The sequence below is a fragment of the Schistocerca piceifrons genome, unplaced genomic scaffold (assembly GCF_021461385.2).
Source record: "Schistocerca piceifrons isolate TAMUIC-IGC-003096 unplaced genomic scaffold, iqSchPice1.1 HiC_scaffold_936, whole genome shotgun sequence".
NCBI classification, from domain to species: domain Eukaryota; kingdom Metazoa; phylum Arthropoda; class Insecta; order Orthoptera; family Acrididae; genus Schistocerca; species Schistocerca piceifrons.
The window spans coordinates 2,536,490-2,555,000 of record NW_025729208.1 but is presented as its reverse complement, the minus strand read 5'-3'; the positions used below and the strand labels follow the sequence as shown (position 1 = coordinate 2,555,000).

The 18,511-nt window shown below is 54.6% G+C and overlaps 1 protein-coding gene and 1 non-coding gene across 2 annotated transcripts in view; both read left to right on the top strand.

The window, feature by feature from the left end:
- LOC124771316 overlaps positions 1 to 18,511 on the top strand; it is a 140,013-nt gene that overhangs the window by 21,789 nt on the left and 99,713 nt on the right. Inside the window, exon 4 of the mRNA XM_047249322.1 lies at positions 9,155 to 9,814. Within this exon, the coding sequence (XP_047105278.1) occupies positions 9,155 to 9,814 (660 nt within the window). The remainder of the gene's footprint in view (positions 1 to 9,154; positions 9,815 to 18,511) is intronic.
- Positions 5,737 to 5,891, top strand: LOC124772003. Its single transcript, XR_007013694.1, has one exon. It is a non-coding gene; the product is annotated as a 5.8S ribosomal RNA (ribosomal RNA).

Sequence of the window (18,511 nt, the reverse complement as noted above, 5' to 3'; positions counted from 1 at the left end):
CAGTAACTAAGGAACTAGTACTAAGTTAATTAAGTATGCTAGCATATATGTGAACTGTGAGTGGCGGCCAGCGTCTTGTAGGTCATTCCAAGACCCTGACTGCCACCCACACATAGGTGGTGGGTAATTCTCAATCCTATTCTTTCCTATCTTTCTTTTTACTTCTTCTTAAATACAAAACGAAATTGTCTTCCATTTCCATATTTATATTATTTGTAATTGTATTCAAAAGTTTGCACAGCGAGTACAAAAAATGAACAAATAGCGCAAAAGGCCGCCTCCACGAGGCGGGACACAGGCAACAGTGTGAGTGGGATCGAGAACAGGGGAGGTGACACACTAGCCACTCCTGGGCCTGAACCCAGTCACAGTGGCCAAGAGGCATAATACGACCCACCATGAGCATTTAGAAGGTGGGTCAGTAAACAATGAGCAGCAAGTGAAAAAAAAACAAGTGCCCTATACATGCTGAAAGTCTATGCGCGATCGCATTGCTCACTGTATGGATTCTGATGCTGAGCGATCAGCCCCGTGGGCGTTGCACTCGCAGCCGCAAAGACTCAGGGCAATGGCTAAGTGCCCTCCTCAATATATTACTTGGACGAGTAATCAGGGTCCGAGCCCCCAGTGTGGGGAAAGTTTGAGCCCTGACCCACTGGCAGGGTGTAACTTCCCCCACACCAGACATGTGATGTTGCCACACCACCGATTTTGACTAATAGACTGATTGTTTATAATCATATGCCATACACCGGGGGAAGCTGCCGCGAGGAGTAGCTAGGTATTGGAGTCACACTTCTACTACTGTACAGAGATAGAACAGCACTTGACCGGAACCAGAAAAGCTTATACACGGCACTGATTAGTAATAGATGCAGAGCCATCAGAATATAGATGACATATAGAACTGACGCTATACATGCTGAAAGTCTGTGCACACAATGTGAAACACATGTCAGCCAGACACTATCACACACTACTCTCTGCCTGTAACAGACACAGACACAGTATGTAAGCACCAGCATGGAACAACATCCAGTGCATCCTCTCTGCCACATTACACCATCAACACTATCATAACCAGACCGGGAGGTCCACTCAGAGAACATAATATCCCACTCTTCCGACAACCACCATTGCTCAGATAAGCCACCAACACCCACACATGTCCTACACAGGGGTGTACCCAAGAATACAACACTGCCTCGTGTCACAGCAGATAAACAATGGCAAGAATGAAAGACACAGGTCTGCCACTCGCCTGCCACAAGCACGGAATTGGAGCGCCACCTGTCATTCATGAGCCAAAATTGCATTCTGATGTGACATATCCGACGATACCGCAGGCATCCACTTACTACATCACTATGAACGAACCTGCCCTGCCCCCCCCTCCGCAATACACCATCCCTTACCACAACGTGTGCCTTAACCCAACCCAACCTACTTAGTGCCTTAACCCAACCCATCCTACTTAGTGCCTTAACCCAACCCATCCTACTTAGTGCCTTAACCCAACCCATCCTACTTAGTGCCTTAACCCAACCCATCCTACTTAGTGCCTTAACCCAACCCATCCTACTTTGTGCCTTAACCCAACCCATCCTACTTTGTGCCTTAACCCAACCCATCCTACTTTGTGCCTTAACCCAACCCATCCTACTTTGTGCCTTAACCCAACCCATCCTACTTTGTGCCTTAACCCAACCCAAGCTAATTTCTGCCTTGACCCAACCTAATTTCTGTCTTAACCCAACCTAATTTCTGCCTTAACCCAACCTAATTTCTGCCTTAACCTAACACACATTGGGCCTTAACCTAACACACATTGGGCCTTAACCTAACACACATTGGGCCTTAACCTAACACACATTGGGCCTTAACCCACTCTGTAATTGTCATACGACTCGTTAAATTAATGTAATGTTGCGTAACCGCAACCCTCTCAATATAGTTCGCTACTCACACTGCCTGCTCTCCTGTGTATCGCTTCACGTACAACACCTTGCAAGTGTTGCTGACTTACCACATACTCCCAATATACACTGTAATGTGGACGGCAGCAGGACGTACACCCCCCTCCCTTGCCTTCGCAACCTGGTTGGTTAGGAGTTAGCGTGTTGAATGGCCTTCACGGCTGTTCACTGGCATTCGCATGCTGAAGCACTCAGTCTACGCCGTGGTACGGCGTGTGTCCACTGTCCGCTGATGTCGTACGCCTAACCCACACACTGTACTGCACATTGGTCCTTATGTACTGCATGATAAACCGTGGCGCATGTGTGACCATATAACGACTGTGCCCAACAACGGCAAACCAAACGGTCCAAATGTTGTGCACTCAGCTATGTGTCGTCTCCCCGTAAGAGCTGGATTGCAGTGTGGTACGCCATAGAGACTTGTGGGAGGAACGGGCGCCCTGGATGGCGGTCAGCATGAGCCGTCTGTTGATGTAGTGGCGCGTGTATTCGGACCTAGTCGTCTCTTCTCACACAATGTGGTAGCATGGTGCACCGCGTTCCACATCTGCGTCATGCTACAATGGCCAGTTGCCAGTCGTTCGCGCAATGGACATCGCATACGTAGGGGGGCCACCTTCCACGTATTATCTAGGCGTGCACATTTTGTTGCGTGTATGTGGGCAGACGTAGTGTGTCGTGACACCTAACAGACAGGCATGCAATAATCGTTGAATTTGCAAGTGGCGTTGGACGTCCACGTTTGCTGGTGAAGTTACGCAAATGAACAACTGGTAACTCATTGTGGTGCGGTTGTTCTCACTAGAGGTGAATCAGTGAGGGCGACGATCGTTTGAGCTACTAACCGGTTGTTTCAGTGATACCCACCATGCCCACGAACGTGAATGGGATCTGGGTGTGAAGCGATACGCGGCGGTGGTTCGGTGTGACCATCCCCGGCCAGTGAGGGGGGGCCACCCGGCGTGCTGGCCGTGCGGTGCGTGGGCGCACGCGCTACAGCCTGCTGCTGGGGGCGCCCAGTGGCATGCGCACTGGCCGACGGACGCGGACTGCGCGCGGCGCCGTGTGGCCAAAATAGGTCCTCATGAGCCCGGTGCGAAGCGCGGTGGACATCTGCAGTGTGCTGGTCCAATTGAGGACTGTGTGCATTGAGGATGCGCCGCCGCCTGGCACTCGGCGCCGCGGCGCCGTCTGCTGCTCGGTCGGCCCAGCGGTTCTCCCTGGTGGTTTGTATCGCAGCTGTGCAGACGTGTTGGCACATGAGCTGTGCTGGGAGAGTTCGCTTCAGCACCCAAGTGGGGCTTTGCCCTTCTGTGGTGCTGGCGTTGGAGCTGTCGGTCACCGTAGGTGGCGCGTGTTGTCTCCTGCCGGCAACGCCACGACAGCACGCTCCCAGACCTCTGTCAGCATCGGCAAGCTCAGTTGGGAGCACGGGTGGTCGCACCCAAAGTGTCTACTCGCCTAACTCCGGGCGATTGCGCCTCACTCGAACCCGACCAAGTACTTTGGATGGCGCTGCGCGCCCCCGGTACCTGAGAGGGTTTCGAGGTGTATTGTGCAGGGGAGCTCAGGCTCCTCCTGTTTGCAGAATAATTGAGCGGACGCTTGCGTGTTCGCGCGGGCCCCTGGGACACACTCCCGGGCGGCCGGCTGCTCAGCTCTAGTTGACGCAGCTCCCTGGTTGATCCTGCCAGTGGTCATATGCTTGTCTCAAAGATTAAGCCATGCATGTCTCAGTACAAGCCACATTAAGGTGAACCCGCGTATGGCTCATTAAATCAGTTATGGTTCCTTACAATGTACCCACGTTACTTGGATAACTGTGTTAATTCTAGAGCTAATACATGCAAACAGATTCCCGACCAGAGATGGAAGGGACGCTTTTATTAGATCAAAACCAATCGGTCGGCTCGTCCGGTCCGTTTGTCTTGGTGACTCTGAACAACTTTGGGCTGATCGCACGGTCCTCATACCGGCGACGCATCTTTCAAATGTCTGCCTTATCAACTGTCGGAGGTAGGTTCTGGGCCTACCATGCTTGTAACGGGTAACGGGTAATCAGGGTTCGATTCTGGATAGGGAGCCTGAGAAACGGCTACCACATCCAAGGAAGGCAGCAGGCGCGCAAATTACCCACTCGGCACAGGGAGGTAGTGACGAAAAATAACGATACGGGACTCATCCGAGGCCCCGTAATCGGAATGAGTACACTTTAAATCCTTTAACGAGTATCTATTGGAGGGCAAGCCTGGTGCCAGCAGCCACGGTAATTCCAGCTCCAATAGCGTATATTAAAGTAGTTGTGGTTAAAAAGCTCGTAGTTGGATTTGTGTGCCACGCTGTTGGTTCATCGCCCGTCGGTGTTTAACTGGCATGTATCGTGGGACGTCCTGACGGTGGGGCGAGCAGAAGGCGTGCGACCGCCTCGTGCGTGCTCGTGCGTCCCGAGGCGGACCCCATTGAAATCCTAACGTAACTCTTTATTGAGTGTCTCGGTGGGCCGGCACGTTTACTTTGAACAAATTAGAGTGCTTAAAGCAGGCAAGCCCGCCTGAATACTGTGTGCATGGAATAATGGAATAGGACCTCGGTTCTATTTTGTTGGTTTTCGGAACCCGACGTAACGATTAATAGGGACAAGCGGGGCTATTCGTATTGTGACGTAAGAGGTGAAATTCTTGGATCGTCGCAAGACGAACAGAAGCGAAAGCATTTGCCAAGTATGTTTTCATTAATCAAGAAAGAAAGTTAGAGGTTCAAAGGCTATCAGATACCGCCCTAGTTCTAACCATAAACGATTCCAGCCAGCGATCCGCCGCAGTTCCTCCGATGACTCTGTGGGCAGCCTCCGGAAAACCAAAGCTTTTGGGTTCCAGGACAAGTATGGGTGCAAAGCTGAAACTTAAAGGAATTGATGGAAGGGCACTGAATTGATGGACTCTAGACTGCTAACTAGTAGTGTGACATCCTTCGTGCAGTAGCGATTACTTTTCTTCTTAGAGGGACAGGCGGCTTCTAGCCGCACGAGATTGAGCAATAACAGGTCTGTGATGCCCTTAGATGTTCTGGGCCGCACGCGCGCTACACTGAAGGTATCAGCGTGTCTTCCTAGACCGAAAGGTCGGGATACCCCGCTGAACCTCCTTCGTGCTAAGGATTGGGGCTTGCAATTGTTCCCCATGAATGAGGAATTCCCAGTAAGCTCGAGTCATAAGCTCGCGTTGATTATTCCCTGCCCTTTGTAAACACCGCCCGTCGGTACTACTGATTGAATGATTTAGTGAGGTCTTCGGACTGGTACGCGGCATCGACTGTCGTTGCCGATGCTACCGGAAAGATGACCAAACTTGATCATTTACAGGAAGTAAAAGTGGTAACAAGGCTTCCATAGGTGAACCTGCGGAATGATCATTACCGACTAGACTGCATGTCTTTAGATGTGCGTGTTGGGTCGCGCTACATGCTACCTGTACGGACCACAGTAGCAGTGCACCGCATGCGGAACCACACGTGCTTCTCAAAACTAGCGGAAATGTTGTGTGGTACGAGCACTGAAGCCCTGGAGCGGCTGGCCTGCGGCACCTCGCGCCGGTTTTGAATGACTTTCGCCCGAGTCAGTGTCCGCTCCGGTGTGGAGCCGTACGACGCCCATCGGCCGTGAGGCCGTGACACGAAACACTGGAACAATGGACGTCAAACGCCTCAGTCCCGCCCATGCAAATGTTTTGAAAGAGACAGTGGAAAACTAAAAAAAGATCACCCAGGACGGTGGATCACTCGGCTCGTGGGTCGATGAAGAACACAGCAAATTGCGCATCGAAATGTGAACTGCAGGACACATGAACATCGACGTTTCGAACGCATATTGCGGTTCATGGATTCCGTTCCCGGGCTACGTCTGGCTGAGGGTCGGCTACATGTACTGAAGCGCGCGGCGTTTTCCATGCTTTGGAGACCTGGGAGTGTCGGGGCCGCCTGTGGGGCGGCTGCGTCTCCTGAAACTTGCGATGCGCGCCCGTCCCCTGGCGGTTCGTATAACGGTACTGTTTCGGTAGCGTGCACAGCCGGCTGGCGGTGTGGCGTGCGACACTTCGTAGCAGGCAGGCGAGACTACCCGCTGAATTTAAGCATATTAGTAAGCGGAGGGAAAGAAACTAACAAGGATTCCCCCAGTAGCGGCGAGCGAACAGGGAAGAGTCCAGCACCGAACCCCGCAGGCTGCCGCCTGTCGTGGCACCGACGCCTCGCACCGAGCCCAAGTCCAACTTGAATGAGGCCACGGCCCGTAGAGGGCGCCAGGCCGTAGCGGCCGGTGCGAGCGTCGGCAGAACCTCTCCTTCGAGTCGGGTTGCTTGAGAGTGCAGGTCCAAGTGGGTGGTAAACTCCATCTGAGACTAAATATGACCATCTGAGACTAAATATGACCACGAGATCGATAGCGAACGAGTACCATGGAGGAAAGTTGAAAAGAACTTTGAAGAGAGAGTTCAAAAGTACATGAAACCATTCTGGGGTAAACGTGAGAAGTCCGAAAGGTCGCACAGGTGAGATTCACGCCCATCCGGCCCCTGGCCCCGGCCGCCCACGCGGAGCAATCCACGGTGGGATCATGTCCGGTTGCCTTTCCACTCGCCGCGGGGTGGGGCCGTCCGGTGTGTGGTGGGCAGCACTTCTCCCGTAGTAGGACGTCACGACCCGCTGGGTGCCGGCCTATGGCCCGGGTGCACAGCCTGTCCTCCCGCTGGCCTCTGTTCGCTTCTGTTGGGCAGAGCCCCTGGGTCCTGGCTGGCTGCTCGGTGGAATATCTGGAGGAGTCGATTCGCCCCATTGGGTGCCCGGGCTCCCGGCAAGCGCGCGCGGTTCTTCCCACATGACGGACCTACCTGGCCCGGCCCTAGACCCGCGCCGGAGTTGGCTCGGGATGCTCTCGAGCGGAATAATCGCTCCTGGCAGCAGCGCTTCAGCTTTGGACAATTTCACGACCCGTCTTGAAACATGGACCAAGGAGTCTAACATGTGCGCGAGTCATTGGGCTGTACGAAACCTAAAAGCATAATGAAAGTGAAGGTCTCGCCTTGCGCGGGCCAAGGGAGGATGGGGCTTCCCCGCCCTTCACGGGGTGGCGGCCTCCGCACTCCCCGGGCGTCTCATCCTCATTCCGAGGTGAGGCGCACCTAGAGCGTACACATTGGGACCCGAAAGATGGTGAACTATGCCTGGCCAGGACGAAGTCAGGGGAAACCCTGATTGAGGTCCGTAGCGATTCTGACGTGCAAGTCGATTATCAGAGCTAGGTATAGGGGCGAAAGACTAATCAAACCATCTAGTAGCTGGTTCCCTCCGAAGTTTCCCTCAGGATAGCTGGTGCTCGTGAGAGTCTCATCCGGTAAAGCAAATGATTAGAAGCCTTGGGGCCGGATCGACCTCAACCTGTTCTGAAACTTTAAATGGGTGAGATCTCCGGCTTGCTTGATATGCTGAAGCCGTGAGCAAACGACTCGGTTCGGAGTGCCAAGTGGGCCACTTTTGGTAAGCAGAACTGGCGCTGTGGGATGAACCAAACGCCGAGTTAAGGCGCCCGAATCGACGCTCATGGGAAACCATGAAAGGCGTTGGTTCCTTAAGACAGCAGGACGGTGGCCATAGAAGTTGGAATCCGCTAAGGTGTGTGTAACAACTCACCTGCCGAAGCAACTAGCCCTGAAAATGGATGGCGCTGAAGCGTCGTGCCTATACTCGGCCGTCAGTCTGGCAGTCATGGCCGGTCCTTGCGGCCGGCCGCGAAGCCCTGACGAGTACGAGGGTCGCGGCAGTGGGCGCAGAAGGGTCTGGGCGTAAGCCTGTCTGGAGCCGCCATCGGTGCAGATCTTGGTGGTAGTAGCAAATACTCCAGCGAGGCCATGGAGAGGTGACGCGGAGAAGGGTTTCATGTGAACAGCCGTTGCACACGAGTCAGTCAGTCCTAAGCCCTAGGAGATGGGGGCCGTCATAGCATGATACACTTTGTGCTGGCCCCCATTGGGCGAAAGGGAATGCAGTTTCTATTCCAGAACCCGGCAGGGGAACTGATACAAGTCGGGCCCCTCTTTTAGAGATGCTCGTCGGGGTAACCCAAAAGGACCCAGAGACGCCGTCGGGAGATCAGGGAAGAGTTTCCTTTTCTGAATGAGCGTTCGAGTTCCCTGGAATCCTCTAGCAGGGAGTTAGGGCTTGCAACGCCAAAAGCACTGCAGTTGCGGTGGTGTCCCGATCTTCCCCTCAGACCTTGAAAATCCGGGAGAGGGCCACGTGGAGGTGTCGCGCCAGTTCATACCCATATCCGCAGCAGGTCTCCAAGGTGAAGAGCCTCTAGTCGATAGAATAATGTAGGTAAAGGAAGTCGGCAAATTGGATCCGTAATTTCAGGATAAGGATTGGCTCTGAGGATCGGGGCATGTCGGGCTTGGTCGGGAAGTGGGTCAGCGCTAACGTGCCGGTCCTGGGCGAGGCGAGTGCCGTAGGGGTGCCGGTAAGTGCCGGCGTTTAGTGCGGGCGTGATCTGCTATCGCCGTTGGTCGGCCTTGTGCTGGCCGGCGGTACAGGATGCGCACGCCTGCACGGCGTTCGCGCCCTGGTGCTTCAACCTGCGTGCAGGATCCGAGCTTGGTCCCGTGCCTTGGCCTCCCACGGATCTTCCTTGCTGCGAGGCCGCGTCCACGTCTGCCTTAGTGTGCTCCTCCGGGGGCGCGCGGGTGCGCGGATTCTCTTCGGCTGCCATTCAACGATCAACTCAGAACTGGCACGGACTGGGGGAATCCGACTGTCTAATTAAAACAAAGCATTACGATGGCCCTAGCGGGTGTTGATGCAATGTGATATCTGCCCAATGCTCTGAATGTCAACGTGAAGAAATTCAAGCAAGCGCGGGTAAACGGCGGGAGTAACTATGAATCTCTTAATGCTCACAGGATGCGTCATATATGAATCCGCTTCTCAGCATCCTAACGATGTCGAGTGGATGATGGTTCGCTTAGCCTCTCTGTGGGAAATCCTAGCTCTGGCCTTCACATGGCGGGAATCGTGAGGGGAGCCGAGGGGAGGCATAGATGTCTGTGTCTTCTCATAGCTCTCCAACCGACAAAGTGGGGTGAACCTTTGGGGCTTAGGGGTTGCCTCCCCCCTGCCTCTTGTTTCAGCCGGCCCCAACACACGTAATATATCAGGTCGCGGTCCTCCCACTGGAGGCGCCGCGGTAATTGTTGGGCCACCATCTGACGCCACCAGTCCAGATCGAGTCGCCGTGCCTGCATTTCAGTGCCCTGAGTGCCATCGGAGCTTCAGCACCAAGAGTGGTCTTGGTGTCCACCGCCGCAGGGCTCATCCTGGTGCAGAGAATGCAGAAGTCAACACCCTGAGGACGAAAGCCAGGTGGTCTAGCGAGGAACCGTTACGCCTGGCCCATGCAGAGGCATTGCTGACACTCGAGGGCACCCGGTTCTGGAACCAAGAATTAGTGAAGACCTTCCCACACTGCTCACTTGAATACATCAAGTGCCAGTGTCGTGCGAGAGCTTACAGGAACCAGGTTGCCGAGTTCGTTGCTGCCCTCTCTGCTTCTGCAGAGCGTCCTCGCACCTCTGCTGCTGCTGCTGCATCACCTGCTGGGACATCCGCTGTTTCCCTGACTCCACCATCGGCAGAGGACCCTGCCGACCAGGCTATCTTGTCGGCCTTAGCAGCCTTACCACCGTCGGGCTCAAAGTATCGCTCAGTCGACGACATCTTGGCGCTGGGACACACTCCATCGAATCATGTCATCATGGGCATGCTGCCACCTGCACCTAATGCCATTGGTAGTAAGTAGGCGTCCCACAATCCCGTCGCCTCCAACCTGAGCGAAAACGAGCTCGGCGCAGGTGGGAGTTTGTCTGGCAGCTCGCGCTCTCCAAAAACGCGGGGCATTAGTGGCATTCTAGACGGTACACTGCTTCACCAACCACGTCCTATTCCTGGTTTGGTCGAATTTTGGAAAGATCTTTTCACCCGGCGTCCATCACGCCCGGTTGACCGTCTAGATTGTTGGCTGTTACCGTCCCGCATTGAGGTGCCCTTTCAACAGCTGCGGGCGCCCATCATGTTGGAGGACGTTGCTGCAGCTCTCCCACCCCGTTGCTCCGCCGCGGGCCCAGATGAGCTTACACCTGCCCAGCTCTGTCGCTTTCCCCGTGAGGTCCTCCTGAAAGCGTTAAACCTTTTCCTTCTGACCCGCCATCTCCCATCCCGACTCCTCCAGGCCCGTACCTCCCTGCTGCCCAAGAAGGCCGCCCCAGCATCCCCCTCTGACTTCCGCCCGATCACAGTTTGCTCAGTCCTCGCCAGGGTCTTCCATAAGATACTGGCGGGTTGGCTGATGCGGGCTTGTGTGTTGGACGGGCGTCAGCGAGCCTTCCTTCCTCAGGATGGTATGCTGCACAATTCATTCTTGTTGTACCTGGCGATGACTCAGGCCAGGGTGAACTGTAACTCCCTCTATGTCACGTCCCTGGTTGTGTCCAAGGCATTCGACTCTCTGGACCATGGTGCCCTCAGGCCTTACTGAAGGCACATGGTCTGCCAGACGAGTTCATTGGATACATCGTGGGATGCTATGAGGATGGAGAGATGGTGATCTCTGGTTCGGGAAAGTCATTGGGTCCAGTGCGGCCTTCAAGAGGCGTTCGGCAGGGCGACCCTCTTTCCCCTATCCTGTTTAACCTTTCGCTGGACCTTATGCTTGCTCGCCTCCCAGATCATGTTGGTGCCAATGTAATGGGACGATGCCTGAATGCTGCCGCCGTCGCCGACGACCTCTTGCTGTTCGCTGAGACTAAGAGAGGTCTCCAGGACCTAATTGATACATCTGTATCAGTTCTTGGAGGCCTGGGTCTCCAGGTCAATCCCGGGAAGTGGTTTACTCTCGCTCTCGCGGCCTCTGTTCGCGAGAAGAAAGTTAAGGTCGACAACACGACGACCTTCAAGGCTGGACATACCACCCTTCTAGCATTGGCAGTAGAGAGCACTTTCCGGTATCTTGGCCTGGAATTCTCTACCAGCGGACGTAGCCTCTTCCATCCGAGGCGGGAGGTCGAGCGACAGCTAAGCGTCTTGTCCAAGGCACCACTGAAGCCACAACATCGTCTTCACGCCCTGAGAACGGTGATCTTGCCAGGAATCCACCATGGCCTGGCTCTGTCAAGGACCTGTCTTGGTGCTGTCTCCACAGTGGACATCGCCATCTGCACAGCTATGAGATCTTGGCTGTCCCTGCCAGCGGACATCCCTGTTGCGTACTTTCACGCCCCTGTTACATCTGGGGTTTGGGAGTGCCATCAGCTCGCTGGCTTGGGCCTCTGCTGCGGCAGAATCGACTCGCCAACATCCGAGCGTTGGGAGCCCTATCAGACAGGTCGACAGAAGACGTTCTCGGGCGCGAAATTGGGAGGTTAGAGCAACAGCTACGGTGGAATGACGGGGCCATACGGACAAGCAACCAACTTCGCCGGATGTGGATGGAGAGGCTGTACTCGTCGGTGGATGGCGCTGCCCTGAGGAAGTCTGCCCCAATACCAGGGCAACGCAGCTTGGTGGATAACCCCCAGCACCCTATCAGTGGCTGCGACTTTATCTCCTGCCTGCGAACCAGGATTAATGCCCTTCCAACACGGGCAAAGCTGCAGCGCGGTCGTTCAGGTGACACCAACTGCAGGGCAGGCTGCGTCGCAAGAGAAACCGCAAACCACGTTGTCCAGCATTGCTTTAGGAGCCATGACGCCCGTATTAAGCGACATAATGCCTTGGCATCCTATGTTGCGCAAGGCCTTCGTCGCTGAGGCTTCGAAATCCACCTCAAGCCTCACCTTAGAACATCTGAGGGCCTTAAGAAGCTGGACATCGTGGCGGTTCGGGGCGATGCAGCCCATGTTGTTGATGCCCAAGTCGTAGGTGTTAACCTGGACGTTGATCATTGCCACAAGGAGAAAGTCGCGGTCTACGACAGGGAAGCCGTCCACCAGGCCATTAGAAGACTTCACCCAGCAGTCCAGCGCATCACGACCACCTCGGCAACCATCTCGTACAGGGGAGTCTGGTCACCGGATTCTGCACGTGACCTGCGAAGGCTGGGCTTTAGAGACCATTTTGCGGCCATGGCAACGCAGGTCCTCATCGTTACTGTGATGGCGCCAAGGCGTTTCGATGTGATAACTGCCACAATGAGCACGATGCACTGGACTAGTGTTGGATGAGGGCCCAATTTGTGTCTTTCTGCGCTGCTGCCTGGCGCCTATCACAGACACAAATGCCATTTGTTCACTTGTTTCTTTCCTGTTTTGTCTAGTGTTTGTTATGTCTGTCATTTGTAAACCCATTGTATGGGTAACTTTCTTTTCTGTGTATTCACACACGTGAATAAAGACGGCTATATATAGCCAAATGCCTCGTCATCTAATTAGTGCCGCGCATGAATGGATTAACGAGATTCCCGCTGTCCCTATCTACTTTCTATCGAAACCACTGGCGAGGGAAGTATGACTCTCTTAAGGCGGCGAAGTGGCGGCGGTGCGGTTGCATCCGAACTCGGCTTTTCGAAGCGCGGTTTTGATGTAGTCGTGCTGCTGCTGCTGCGAGGTACATTCTTTGGGTTGTAGCTACAGGGAGAGTGATGCGCAATACATGGGCCTAGCCCTCTTAGCCTCTCCTCTCCTCTCCTGCGGTCTTCTCCCCTTCACGTGGGCCCGCTGATTTTCGCAGAGTGGAAGACCACACCAGGGGCTTGGGGGGGTTACCAGCCCCCCCTCGCATTATCCCTTATAGTTGGGGGCAGCATACAAGTGAATAAAAGTGGTGGCCCTTCCGTTCAAGGTGCCACCCCAGCTTCCCCAGCACCTATCCGGCCAACCGGCCGTGACGTAGATGCGATAACAGGTGTAGCTACTTTTGCCTGCAGTGAGTGCCACCACAGCTTCACCACCGAAAACGGTCTCGAGGTCCACCGCCGCCGCCAGCACCCAGCGGTCACCAATGCGGAGATCGTCACTGAGAGGCATCGCGTGAGGTGGACGGAAGAAGAGGTCCTGTCGTTCGCAAAATCAGAGGCCGAACTGTTCCTTGAGAGGGGCGCACGGTTCTTCTTCGTCAATCAAGAACTGACCAGGATGTTCCCCGACCGAACGCTCGAGGCAATCAAGTGCCAACGGCGGAAAGCTGCCCACAAGCAGTTTGTCCGCGAATTTATGGAGGCTCTTGAGATCGGTCGGGGGAAAGAGCCGGCGTCCCGCCGGGGAGCGGCGAGGCCGCTGCCTGACGCGGGCGATGGCGCTGCGCCGCCCGACGATGCAGCCGAGGACTTCGCGGCCGACAACATCGGGCCGCCGCCGGAGGGCCGACTGATGCCACCTGGGAGCATCTAGCGGGGCTGCCTGCTTCCGCTCAGCGTTTCTCTGCTCTGGACCGAGTCATCGGTCTGGGGCGGGGGACGCCGCCCGAAGTCATCCTGGGCATGCTCCCGGATGCCCTTGCGTCGGTAGGGTCCAGAGGGGAGAGGACCAACACGAGGATGCAGAGGCCGCGTCAACCACCGAAGCGGCCGCCTGCCGCTCCACCACAGCAGAGGCGCAAACGGCGCCGATGGGAGTACGCCAAGACGCAGGATGCCTTCCGAAGATCACACGCGCGTTGCGTGCGTGGCCACTTGGATGGCACCCTGCTGCAGCCGCCACCCGACATCCCGGATCTGCTGGACTTCTGGGCGGACCTCTTCACGAAGAAGCCCATTTCCACCGAGGGCTTCATCCGCGAACGCCTCCTGCCGCACTCGGAGCCTGTCGCCCTTGAGTGCCTGTGGGGGCCGGTCACACATGAGGAGGTCGCGGCTGCCTTGCCGCCCAGGGGATCAGCGGCCGGTCCGGACGGTCTTACTCCAGCGGAGCTGCAGCGCCTGCCACGTGAGGTCCTCATGAAATTGATGAATCTCTTCCTTCTGGCCCGTGCCCTTCCCGAGCGTCTGCTTCGCGCGCGCACGTCTCTTCTCTGCAAAACGGCTGCACCAACATCCCCCGCTGACTTTCGCCCCATTACGGTCTGCTCGGTGCTGGCGCGTACCTTCCACAAGGTTCTTGCATCGCGCCTGATGCGTCTATGTGCTGTGGACCAACGTCAGCGGGCATTCATCCCACGGGATGGGATGTTGGAGAACACCTTCATCCTGGACACTGCTCTCACTGATGCAGTCCGCTCCTGCCACTCTGTCTTTGTGGCGTCGATCGACGTTTCTAAAGCATTTGATTCGGTGGATCATGCTGCCCTTCGCCCTGTGCTGGGGGCTCATGGCCTGCCGGATTGTTTTATCGACTACGTCGAGAGGTGCTATGAGGGCAGCACGACAGTGATAGCTGGCGGCGCCGGCGTGGGAGTGTCTGTGCAGCCGTCAAGGGGCGTCCGTCAGGACGATCCCCTCTCCCCCCTCCTTTTCAACTTTGTGGTGGACTATGTTTTAGGTCAACTTCCCTCCCACATCATTGGAGCTCGGATACTTTGTCGCAGGGTCAACGCTGCGGCCTTTGCAGATGACGTCCTGCTGTTAGCATCGACCGCGAGTGGCTTGCAGTCCCTCATCGATGCAGCCGTCGGAGCCCTCGCACACCTGGGGCTGCAGATCAACGCCCGGAAGTGTTTCACCCTCGCCTTGGTCGTGTCTGGACGCGACAAGAAGGTGAAGGTGGACGGAGACGTCACCTTCAAGGCAAGCAACACCACCCTGCCTGCCCTGCATGTGGGTGAAACCTTCCGGTACCTGGGGCTGCAATTTTCCACCGCAGGTCACTGCGTCTTCAACCCCCGACGCCACCTGGGGGAGCAGCTTGACGTCATCTCCCGAGCTCCGCTCAAGCCGCAACAGCGCCTCCACGCTCTCACCGATGTACTTCTCCCTGGCCTGTACCATGGGCTGGCCCTCAGCCACACCCGAGTGGGTGCCCTGAAATCCGCGGACGTTACCATCAGAGCCGCCGTCAGGAGATGGTTCCGCCTTTCGGCAGACACTCCACTGGGCTACTTCCACGCTCCTGTTGGCCAGGGGGGCCTCGGCATCCCATCGTGCTGATGGATGGGGCCAACCCTTCGTCGGTCCCATCTCCTGGCGTTAAAGGAGATAGGGCCAGCCTTCGACGGTGCAGGCCTGGACGAGGTGCAGCGTGAGATTGAGGTGCTGGAGCGGCACCTTACGTGGGAGGGCCACCTCCTCAAATCGTCGATGCAGGTTGGAAAAATGTGGGCCGCGCGCCTGCACGTCGCCATTGACGGTGCGGCGTTGTCATCTTCCGCCGCCATCAAAGGGCAACATCAATGGGTCGCCGACACCAGTCGCCTGCTATCTGGGCGTGATTACATCGACGCCCTCCACGCCCACATCAACGCCTTCCCGACGAGGGCACGGCGCAGTCGGGAGGGGGGGGGGGGGGGGGCGAGAGAGGCGGACACCAGATGTCGCGCGGGCTGCCAAGCCGTGGAGACCGCCAACCATGTACTACAGGCTTGCTTCAGGACGCACGGGTCCAGAGTTAAACGTCATGACGCTATTGTGCGCTATGTCGCTCGTGGACTCGTGCAGAGGGGCTTCAACGTCCCAGTGGAGCCCCACCTCCGTACACCTGAGGGAATCCGCAAGCCTGACGTGGTGGCGGTTAAAGACGGCATCGCCTGCGTTATCGATGCCCAGGTAGTCGGAGACCATCTTCGACTCGACTGGTGTCACTCCCAGAAGGCGGCCTATTACGACACGCCGTCCATCCGGCGTGCCATCTCCAACCTGCACCGCACGTCGAGGAGGTAACTGTGTGCACCGCAACATTGAATTGGAGGGGCACATGGTCTCCAGCGTCGGCGAGGGACCTCTCCGAGTTAGGCTTTCGACCCTGAGAACTGGCAGTACTCAGCACCAGAGTACTGCGGAGCTGCTGCACAAGTTATTGCATCTATGAACGTATGACGGCGCCAAGGCTGATGCCACGAGGCGGCATCGGCTAGGCTGCTGGATATTCTTCTGCCTTGACTCTTGGGGCCTGTCTACAGGAGGAATCTCGTCTTTGTTCCTTTCTCTTTGTCTTTATATTTGTGTTTTCTTCCTCTATACATAAGTTTAGTAAGGTGTTCGCCCTGTGAGTCCCCACTCCGGTGGTGGACATTGGCGAAGTACTCAACACCTCATGTACCTTGTCTCCTTATTTTACTCATGTAAGTAAGTATTATTCCAAGCGAATAAAGACAGCTGTAATAGCCAAATGCCTCATCATCTGATTAGTGACGCACATGAATGGATTAACGAGATTCCCGCTGTCCCTATCTACTATCTAGCGAAACCACTGGCGAGGGAATGGGCTTGGGAAAATTAGCGGGGAAAGAAGACCCTGTTGAGCTTGTCTCTAGTCTGGCACTGTGAGGTGACATGAGAGTTGTAGCATAAGTGGGAGAGGGCAACATCGCCGGTGAAATACCACTACTTTCATTCTTTCTTTACTTACTCCGTTAGGCGGAGTGTGTGCGTCGTGGTATAACAACCCGGCGTCACGGTGTTCTCGAGCCAACCATGTTAGGGTTGCGTTCGTGCCGCGGCTCCGTGTCCATGCATCACAGCGTGCGGTGCATGTGGGTGGGTGCAAGCCTGCACATCCCGTGTGCATCGGCGTGTCCGCATGTGCGGCGCAGTTTACTCCCTCGCCTGATCCGATTCGAGGACACTGCCAGGCAGGGAGTTTGACTGGGGGGCGGTACATCTGTCAAAGAATAAGGCAGGTGTGCTAAAGCCAGCTCAGCGAGGACAGAAGCCTCACGTAGAGCGAAAGGGCAAAAGCTGGCTTGATTCCGATGTTCAGTACGCATAGGGACTGTGAAAGCACGGCCTATCAATCTTTTTGGCTTGGAGAGTTTCCAGCAAGAGATGTCAGAAAAGTTACCACAGATTGGAGCTATTGTCTTTGGATGTGCCAATGAATTAAGTTGCCCAATTTGTTGGTGTGTCAGTGAAGACTATCCAGCTGGTCTACAAGGAATGTTTTACCACTTGCAACCACATAATATGGCATAATAATAAAAGTGGCCACATTAAGATCCTAACTCGTAGTTAGTCATAGAGATGAATGTTGTAAGTTGCCATTGACAGTCAGTCTCAAACACAGCAGGAATTGCTGCAGACCCATGTCTACTAGTTTTCAGCCAAATATTCTGATGGGAAGTTGCATGCAATGGGTCCCTTGCAGAAGACTACTGAGGCATAAAAATGTACGTGTTGTCAGTGGAGCAAATACCACATAAACTGGACAGTAGGTGACTTGAAATGTGTGGTGGTTTTGCCTCTTTCTGAGAACGTATCAAGGTCTCTAACAGCAGAATAAGGTTTTTAACATGCAATGGGCAGAGGATATACAGTTGTCTCAAAAGTTACAGAACAACTCTAATGTGTTACAGCATCCAAACAAATTAGACCAAGGTATTCACACCATGTTTGGCTTATGTGACATAGTATCACAAAGATTTTATGCAATTTAATCAATTTCAACATGTGTGCACCAGTGGTGATGAGCACAATTTCCAGTCTTATCAGGATCTATCGACATTCAACACATTATATCTGCATCACCTGTGGCAAGGGCAAAAATGATGTTGCTCATTAAATTTTAGATGTGGTCGACAGCTGCTTGGTAGTCTGTGTCCTTGGTATATGCTCATAGAAACAAGCCCACGTTTCTAATGTCTGGTGGCCTGGAAAACCAAGGAATAGGACCACCCCTGCCAAGTAAGCATACCTCGTAACACCTGGTCCGCAACATCTGCCACATTCTGAGCCCGATGTGGCAGTGCACCAGATTAATGGAAAAAGACTGTGTCTCAGCAGTCAGCCAGTCATAGTGACAGCCTGAGCATATCAAGTTAACTGTTTTTTCTGAGGAAAAATTGGTCCCAGAATACCATCAGCCACCAAACAACACAACACATTCCCTATCATGTACCTCTTCCATCACAGTATGTGGATTGGTTGTGCTGGCAGTTGGTAATATATCATGATCAAATGGTTCAAATGGCTCTGAGCACTATGGGACTCAACTGCTGACGTCATTAGTCCCCTAGAACTTAGAACTAGTTAAACCTAACTAACCTAAGGACATCACAAACATCCATGCCTGAGGCAGGATTTGAACCTGCGACCGTAGCGGTCTTGTGGTTCCAGGCTGCAGCGCCTTTAACCGCACGGCCATTTTGGCCGGCTGTATCATTGTCATCTCACATGGTATGTATATACTGTGAATTGCCAACAAAACTGGCACAGTCATGCATATTCAAACACAGGGATATGTAAACATACGGAATATGGCACTGCAGTCGGCAATGCCTATATAAGACAACAAGTGTCAGGCACAGATGCTAGATTGGTTAGTGCTACTACAATGGCAGCTTATCAAGATTTACGTGAATTTGAATGTGGTGTTATAGTGGGCGTATGAGCAATGGGACAAAGCATCTCC